The 9,256-nt window shown below is 43.5% G+C and overlaps 1 protein-coding gene across 1 annotated transcript in view; it reads right to left on the bottom strand.

The window, feature by feature from the left end:
- Window positions 1–6,228: 6,228 nt before the first annotated feature.
- PIP4K2A (phosphatidylinositol-5-phosphate 4-kinase type 2 alpha) overlaps window positions 6,229–9,256 on the bottom strand; it is a 170,984-nt gene continuing 167,956 nt past the window's right edge. Inside the window, exon 10 of the mRNA XM_035021493.1 lies at window positions 6,229–8,515. Within this exon, the coding sequence (XP_034877384.1) occupies window positions 8,435–8,515 (81 nt within the window). The 3' untranslated portion in view covers window positions 6,229–8,434. The remainder of the gene's footprint in view (window positions 8,516–9,256) is intronic.

Here is a 9,256-nt window from a genome sequence, read left to right as displayed (position 1 = left end):
TGAGCATCTTTCCATGTACTTATTAACTATTGGTATGTCTTCTTTGGAGAGACATCTGTTCAAATTCTTTCATTTTAAAATTTGTCTCTTTGTGGGGGCGCCTGGGTGGCTCAGTCCTTAAGCATCTGCCTTTGGCTCAGGTCATGATCCCACTGTCCTGGAATCGAGCCCCGCCCACATCAGGCTCCCTGCTCGGCGGGAAGCCTGCTTCTCCCTCCCCTGCTCCCCCCTGCTTGTGTTCCTTCTCTCACTATGTCTGTCAAATAAATAAATAAAATATTAAAAAAAAAATTTGTCTCTTTTGTCGAGTTGTATAAGTTCTTTGAATTCTGGATATAAGTCTTGTTCCTTTGTTTGGCACATCTTTTCCTGATTGTTCATCATCCTTGACTCTGTTGGTATCCATGCATTAGGAAAAGCAGGCACCTCTCCTGCTTCGTGGACTGGCTTTATACAGAAGACCCTTGTCATTCAGTCCAGTTAGAGATTGTGGGGACCTCTACCAACTCTTTCCCTCCTCAGGGAGAAGCAGGCGGCTGTCATTTTTGTCTCCTCCTCTGTGCTGAGCAGGGGCATGGGGGGCTATGGCGTCTATCAGTTCAATCCACCATCTCTGTTCTTCGCAAGGCAACCAGACTGTGCTGACTAGTCAAGAGATTCAGAACTGACCGTTGCTAGCTCTTTGGGCAGCCCTGGAGAAATTGGGGTGGTGGGCATAAAAATCAACTCTTTTCCTCCCTAGAGGCAGCTGACAACTGACAGGGATTTTTCATCCACTCGCTCTGTACCAGGCAGGAGGAGGATCTATGGCATCGACCGGCCCACGCTGCTGTGTCCGTTTTTCCCCAGGCGGCTAACTGTGCCAGGCCTGTCGCAGCTCCAAGACTGGCAAGATAAAAGCTAGTCTTCTGGGGAGACCTCTTGGGGTGCTGGATGTATAAACCAACCTCTGCCTTCCCCTGGGTTAAGCAGGGAGGTAGGAGGGCTCTTCCTGATCATGGGGTGCTCTGCCAGGTGCAGGGGCTCCCGTGAGAGGCTGTCCTGGATCTGCTTACTGACCTCAGTGAGTCTGGTTTTGTGTTCTCTCGGGTGCAAGAGCCTTTTGGTTTCTGGATTTCTCAGAAAGAGACTGTCTCTGAATTGTTGCTGAATTGGTGTGTTTGTCGGGGAAAGGAGGGGCCAGGGCTTTACTCCACTATCTTGCTGACATCATGTTCATTTCAGCTTGAAGGACTTCATTCAGTGTTTATATAGGGAGGATCTGCTAGTGACAAATTTTCGGTTTTTGTGTATCTGGGAATAAGGTAAAAGATAAAACATGAAAAGCTCACTTCTTCCCAAGATCCAGTTGTTTTCTTGAATAAAAGCTCCTCAGATTGCTGCAGGTTTTTGGCTAATATCCAGAGTTCTGAAAAAGTTGATGATGACAATTTTTGCAAGTGTTCTGATTACTTTCATGGAGAAGTGGATTTTCAGAGGGTTTTATTCCACCATTCCCTTTCCCCTTATTGGAAAAGCTCTGGAAGATCAGTATGAGTCAGGGTTCTGCCAGAAAAACACAACCAGTCAAAGATGTTTATTAAGTGATTTATTGCAAGGCATTGGTTTATATGATTGTGAGGGCTTATTAGGTTAAGTTGAAAAACCAGAGGGCAGGCTGTTGGTTGGGAAGGGTGGGCTGGAATTCTCAGGCATGAGCTGAGCTACTGTCCACTTGTAGAATTTCTTCTTCTTCTGAAAAACCCCAGTTCGGCTCTTAAGGCCTTATTGAATCAGGCCCACCCAGATCATCTACACTAATCTTTCTTCGTTAACGTAAATTGGTCATAGGCGTGAATCGCATCTACAAAATACCTTCCCAGCGACACCTGGACTAGTATTTGATCAAATATTTTCATGGGGTCTCTGGGGGAAACCAAGCCAACCGTGACTGTCCAAATCAGATGCAGTACAAAGTTTTAGTTGACAGTTTGACTCCACATGCATTAAATGGAAGGAAATTGAGGGCATTTAATATTTTGGGAAACTTCGTGATGTGATACAGTGCAAAGAACACTTGATTCAGTACAAGGAACACTAAGACGGCCTGGCTCAAGAGCTGGCCCTGTGACTTACTGCCTCAGAGGGTTTACCAACCTGTCTGAGCCTCAGTCTTCTCACTGTGAAAGGAGGATAAAAATAAATAAAATTTTTTATTTAAAAATAAAACCATGTGTATGACATTTAAGTGAGAGAATGTGAAGGAAAACGCTTTAGCACAACACAGACCCCTGAGTCAATAGTTTTTTTTTTTTGTGACAAATTTTAATTAGTCAAAATTAAATCTCATCACACTGATGACTTAAGAACCTTTTTATACAACAGCATTTAGAGGACCAAAGGCCAAGAGCCATCTATACATCCATGGCACATGTATCCTACCCCCACCCCACATGGGAACAGTGGATGTGTGTCCAGTCAGCAAATCCCAAATGTCCCTTAGTCTATCCGGTTCCCTAGAGCTGTGATCAATACATACAGTTCATTTGTATATTTTGGCATTTTTGCTGATGCTTATTTTTGGTAAAAAGAGGCAATGCCCTATGACACTTTGTTTAATTAAAAGCTAAATTCCTAAGCCCATGTAGGACGATATTAAAAGAAAAAAATGTATGGCTTCATAGTTAAACATTCAGTGTTTGGTTTGGGGAGCCTTGTGCTTGACAATGTGAAGATTCTCTGCTTTGCACGCCCTGCAGTGCATCTGCATTCATTGCAATAACACGGTCTATTCATTCTGTGATTATTTACTTATTTTTGGAAACTTAGAAAGACCTGCTAATTTTCAGAAATCAACTTTACAGTCTGGACAAAAAGTGGGAGTGGAGTGGGGTGGAAGGATGAGTTCTCAGAATTTAAATGGAAAATTCCCTCATTTTGCCTGGTCAAACTTTGGTTTGGAGATGTGTAAGTACAACCAAAGCAGGAAGAAGCTCCCTTCTGGAACTTTGGGGGAAAATATCTGAGGCCATCTAAGGCACCAAATCCACAGGCTAATAAGCTACTCATCCCCAGACTACCAGGAAGCCTGAGGGGGAAGAAAATTTTAGGTAAACAGTCTGACCAAATTCTTATATTTTAGTACTATCATCTTTGGTAAAACTAGGTAAAAGTAGCACATATTTGTGGCCGCAGACTCCTTAACTAATACTATCTGTGACCAAAAAAAGGTTTTTTAAAGTGTATATGAATATCTTAAATTTGTTAAGAAAATGTCACATGTTGAAGAACTCAGTCATCTGTTTTTATAGGACTTTAACAAAATGATTGAATGACTTAAAGTTATGCCCCTTTTGTAAGTGGATTTCTCAGATAGTCAATTCCACTGGTGACTGCGATCATACTTTAAGGTGACCATAGCAATTTACTCAAACTCAAATGGCATTAATAACTTCAATAAAAACTGAGGGCAGCCATGAAGTTGCAACAACTTTAGTAAAAGAATGAAAAAAATCCCAAGAACTCCAGGTGGGAGGAGGAAGATCTCGGTGGATAATATAGCAATTGTAGCTGAAGTCCGTGGTTTTGCAGAAACTACTCTGTGGTACTAAAATGAGGCTCTGTTTCAGGGGTCGGCAGACTTTCTCTGCAAAGGTCTATAGTAAATGTTTTAAGCTTTTATGGGTGTCAGGTCTCAGTCACAACTCAATCTGCCACTGTGGCTTGAAAGCAGCAATAGGAAATATGCGAATGGATGTAGCTGTTTCAGTAAAACTACAAAAATCATGTGGCGGACTGGATTTGGCGCTCAGGCTGTGGTTCACTGCTCTAATCAGTAAGAAGCTACCTTGTTTGTATATTTTAAGTATAGAAAAGGGAGGCAGGAAGAGAGAGAGAGAAAGGAGAGAGAGACAGAAAGAAGCATATTGCAAAAAGTATTTAAAATCAGTGATTCATTTAGTGGGAGGGATTAGCCACTTAAGACCATATTTTCCAAACTGGCCATTCATCAGAAGTGAGACCCCTTGATTTAAATTGTCAAGTGACAGTAATAAAAAGCTGTTGGACTAAGAGAAAATGATAGAAGTGGAATAATATAGATTAACTCTCATAAAATGAACTGTGTAGAACATTTGTCATGAAATGCAGGCGACTGCAGGCCAGGGAGGGCTCTCAAAACACAGCAGAAGGGATTAGGGAAAGAGGAGTGCTCACCCAGGAAGGGTGGTGGTGAGGTCTTGGAGTCGCCAGAGGGCACGAGGTCCATCATTCAAGCCTTCAACTCTCAGTCTCGAGCTGCGGCAGAGGGCCAGCCCGGGCTTTGCTGTGAACTGTCCTGTGACCTCGGGAGAGTCACTGAGCTTCTGCGGGCCAGGCTTTCCTTATCTCTGACACCTCTTCCAGCACGAGGTGTGGGATTCTGTAACACACATCTGTCACACTGGATTCTGAGAAATCCTAACCTCTTGTCCCTTCTCTTAAGAAGTTAAACTAAACACAAGTGTTTAAGAGTGAGAGAAAATTATAGACTCTGGCATTTAACTGCCCTTTGGCAGGATTTTCACCGAATCGCAAAAACAGGACTAAAACAAACTTCTGAAGGGCATTCGGCTTAGATGAAAAGGTACCCAACTGTACTCTTTAGGGCTGCCTTTTATGAAGGAACTTTCGGTAATTGCTCTAAGTAACTTATCAACTCTGCTCTCCCAGAGACACTTCCCTGGTCTTCGGGGCCACTTTACCAGGAGTGCCTCTTTGATAGGCCAACTGTTTAAAGACAGCAGTTCGGTCGGCATGTGAGTAGGCGGACTGCGCGCATGTCACTCCTGTGCGTGGGGATCCACAAGGCCCAGCAAGTTTCTGCCCTTTAGGGAGAGAGACTTTTGTATTTTTAACATAGCAGCTCCAGATAATGTGGCTGGAGCTGAATCAAGTGCTGTTTAAGAAGATGGGGAGGGAGGAAGAGACGGGGGGTGTTATTTTGCAAACTGGAAGAAGGCTTTTCTGTGCAGTAGAGACCATGACAGCTGATTTTGTGCTAATTAAACATTCCATGTACAGTGGTGGCTGGGGGCTTGCCGAGTCCACTGATGTTAAGAACTCCCGGGTTTAATTCCATCTTCCACCTCTTGGCCTTGCCTTCTCTTCACTACGCCGCTTCATAATATACATGTATACATCATATACATTACCACTTAATTATCCACAGTTCTTAGTCCCTTTGCATTTAACCCTTAATCGCTTATTTCCAAAAGCGCTGCATCAAGGATTAATGCTTCCTATCAGCTTTTGTCCTTCTATGAATTAGCAGTAACCAGTTTTCTGGGACCAAGGTGAATTCAGTCCAGGAGATTAAATCATTGCTCTATGCACAATAAAACCCACAGGGCTCATGGGAATACTGGGGTGCAGGGGCACAACACCCCAAAACTTCATCACTGATACAGTTAAAAAAAAAAAGAACGTAATAAAAACAGTAGTACAGTTTTCAGCATTGCTAAATGGTCAGGAAACATATAAATACCCCAATAAATGTGGCAGGTTATCTTGAAAAGGACCTGCAGGGTACTTGTGGGAGAGAGTCTCGGAAGGGCTGCATCTCTGGACTGCTGTAAAGCAGAGGCGGGAGGGACCCCAAGTCGGACCAGTGTAACTGCGCACAAGGGGAGGCACCGGGGGAGCTGGTGATGTTGGAGGGGGGGCGTGTGATTTCCTGTGTTCATCTCATGTTCCTGGTGGACCGAAGTGCACACAAGTAAATGGGAAAAGCACGTTATGCTCAAATCATTCCCTCATAGATCAATTGCATTAGAACAAATAGGCATTTTCCAAACAAGTGCTTTAGCCCAACGGACTGTGTTTGCTCACCTGGCGCCAGCGACAGTGGGATGCTGTCAGACAGCCTTCCGTCCACCAGGGGCAGCCCAAGAAAGTTTTGAAAAATGCTGACACAGAACTGTGGTTGGTAAAAATTACAAATAAAACAGTATGCTTTATAGAGGTATTCACTAAAGAGATTTCTTTTCTCTGCCTGTCCATCTTGCAGTAAGTCCATTTTGGTGGGGAAGTTTCTATTATTTACTAATAAAATAGTTCACAGGTTGAAGGCAAAGCTCTAGAGAGATTTGATTCAATTTCACTTTTACTTCTTTCAGGATCAGCTAAAGGTAGTCTTAGTACCGAGTACTTAAAATTTATTTGCAATAGAGAGAAACACAATCGAGAGAGAGGAACAAAGGATCCACCTTGTGAGTCATCAAAGTGCTTTATTTTGTAAAGCCTGGCTCATGACTGGAGTGTATTGTTAGCACTAGGAGATACAAGGCAAACTTCCTCACTCTGTCCAAATAGTTTATCGACAGAAATGAACGACAGAGACTGTTACAGACAAAAAATAAAGCATTTTGTAAACTTCTAAAAGCATACACAGACTGGCCACAAAGGAAATAGTTACTCAAATAATGTATGTGTACCTTATCTTTACTTCAGGGTCTCACTTTTGTAGTCTTGGGTCAAAGAAACCACCGTAGAACTTCAGAACACTGAAAGGGACTCGATGCCAGGATGAATGGTGGGGGAGTGGGGGCCCAGATCACAGTCTCAACTAATTTGAATGCATGAAATACAGATTTGGATGACCATGGCCCAGTGGCGATAGCATTATCCACCGTGGCTAACAAACCTGGGTGAAGTCAGTAACTAGTCATAGAATGGCGTTGCTGCTGGCTTCCAGAGATCCTGATTTGCTATCACCGTGTTCTCCGAAGTAAACCCACACCCAGTGGGCACAGTCGCAGTCTTGATAAGCCCTGAAGTAAAGTTCCTGGAAGAGGCAGTATGGCAGGGGCGGTTTGCGGAGTTATAACTAATCACTGAAAGGTGGATTTTTTTTTTTCTTTTCTGAAACTGCCTACAAAAATCATCTCATGTTTTAAACAAAGAATTTCAAAGGCACAGCTTTAGCACAGTGTATAAGTTGACAACCTACTCTAAGCAAGTCTAATATTTTAGCTTGATGCCTTTCAGAAAATGCCAGAAAGTTGGTAAATACATGATCGATGTTGGAAATTTATAAATTGATTAAAACACAGCACAGTTTAGGGCAATGAACTTACATAACCAGATTTGGGTTAAACATTTAGAAAAAAATCATCAGGTTGATAAATGTACATCTGGAGGAAACAAAACAACCCTTTTCCTTTTATTGTATAAGACTGCCTACCATGTACTTGAATAAAACATTCACCCAAAAACATGACTGCAGGATACATTTCAAAATATGACAAACATTATTCCACCTACACTGTAAAATGACTTTACATGTAAACTTCAAAAAATCACATGCTGTACATTAAATTTTTAGATTCAAAAATATCCCTGTTTTCCTAATAATGTAAACAGTAAAATTGAGGGTTTCAGTTAAAGGGATAATTGATAACAAAATACCACTGTTTAACCAATGGTGAAACATAAACATCTTAGAATTCAGATTTGCCTTCGTTAACAGAATTCAGAGTTCTAATGCTCTGCTCACCTTCCCACTGTAGGAGATGTAGATACCATTGCCCAAAACTATGCACTTTGCAGGTAAGCTTTATTTTTATTTTGTAGCATTAATTCCTATATTGCAACATAAGAGTGTAACAGTGAAGAAGCTCCAGGCAAGAAAAGAGAAGTAAGCAGTTTTCCTGGACATACTTACTGAGGTGAAAATGTACAGACAAGAGTCACTAAGGGCATCAGCTTCTTGCTAGAGGAGGGGCCTTTGTCCCTGGATGCCGGGAGCCCCGACACTGTGGAGGCAGAACCCTGAGCCAGGGCGTGCTGGAGATGCCAGCGACCCCCCGCCCAGCGCCAGGGGCTTGGGGGGCAACTATTAAGGAGTGTCCGCGTGCGTGGTAGAAATGTAACATTCGCAGTAAGTTTTTTTCTTTTAATCACCATCATTATTATCATCATTATTATTATCTTCATTATTATTATGAATACTGTCACATCTTTCAACTCCAAAAAATAAACTGATCCACAGTTTATCGCGTGATGCCAACATGGTTGGTCTGACATGCATTTCCTTCGCCCCCTCCCCCCACATGTGCTCATCCATCCATCCATCCATCCACAGCTGGAATCAGAGGGTTGTTGCCCAAATGCACTCTGACTGAAGCTGACCGGTTTGCATTAATTAATTAATTAATTATTTTTTTTTAAGATACACGCATACACGCGCGCACAGGCACACACACACGCACGCACGCACGCACACGTGTCAGAAATAGCTAGAACGATGCTGGGAAATATCAGGTAGCTGTTAAAGCGAGTAGCCTCCAAATCAGTCATCTTGGCCTGAAGATGTAAACGAGGAGGTGTGCTTCACTGAGTTTGGTTTTCATTTTTCCTACACCGAAGCCACCTCTTTCCTTCCCGTGCTCATGTCCGTCCAAGGCCATGTGGGAGGTTACGTCAAGATGTGGCCAATAAAGTCCAAAAAGCGCTTTGAATACTGTTCTGGGTTCACGGTCGAGATCTCTGCACCAGCCTAGGCAGTTGTAAAGGAGAAGAATATCCATATAATTACTACTTAGTCTCTATAGCAATTTCCAATTGCAGCTAAATACAAAGCTAATATTTTTCCAATCTCAGCCTCTGTTCTTAAAACATAGAATATCTTGGATATGGTGTCTGAATAATCAACGTTCTTAGGAATCTGTGAAAGTGAGGCTAAGAGTCAGAGTAACAACAGATGCTGTTACCACATTGTGACTGTGGCAACTTACAAAAAAAAATCGAACTAGCCATGTTGGGGATGTTCCTGTCACATGGTGGGGTCTGTGTGGCCTACGTAACAATCTTGCTGTTTTTCAGGAGAGCAGGTTGGAGATCCCTTGAGAATGACACCAACAGCAACATCTGGCTAAAGGGAAACAACAGGGACATAGGATCGGGTTTCTTTTTCAGGACCCAGGTAAGTGGCGGCACGCTCAAAAGAGGGGTGACAGCCACAGCAGTGGGATCCGTGTCAGCTGGACCCACAGCCGGGCGAGACATCAGGCTGCTGACGGCGCCTCCCCCCGAGGGGCCGGGGCGGGCTTCCCTCAGCGCTGGGCACAGGGGTGCCAGTGTTCCCCTTCACAGAGACCTGTGTGGGGCAAGGAAGCAGGGGCCCCTCACGCAGGCTTGGCGGGGGATCGCCCCTTATGGGAGGCAGTGCTGGCGACCAGACTCAACGTCTGTGGTTACAAGCCAGTTTCCTGAGCTGCAGAGGGCAAGACCAGCTTTA

This window comes from Mirounga leonina, unplaced genomic scaffold (assembly GCF_011800145.1).
Source record: "Mirounga leonina isolate KUSES-001 unplaced genomic scaffold, KU_Mleo_1.0 Mir_175, whole genome shotgun sequence".
Classification (NCBI taxonomy): domain Eukaryota; kingdom Metazoa; phylum Chordata; class Mammalia; order Carnivora; family Phocidae; genus Mirounga; species Mirounga leonina.
The sequence above is the reverse complement of the archived record's forward strand: the minus strand, read 5'-3'. Positions and strand labels throughout refer to the sequence as shown.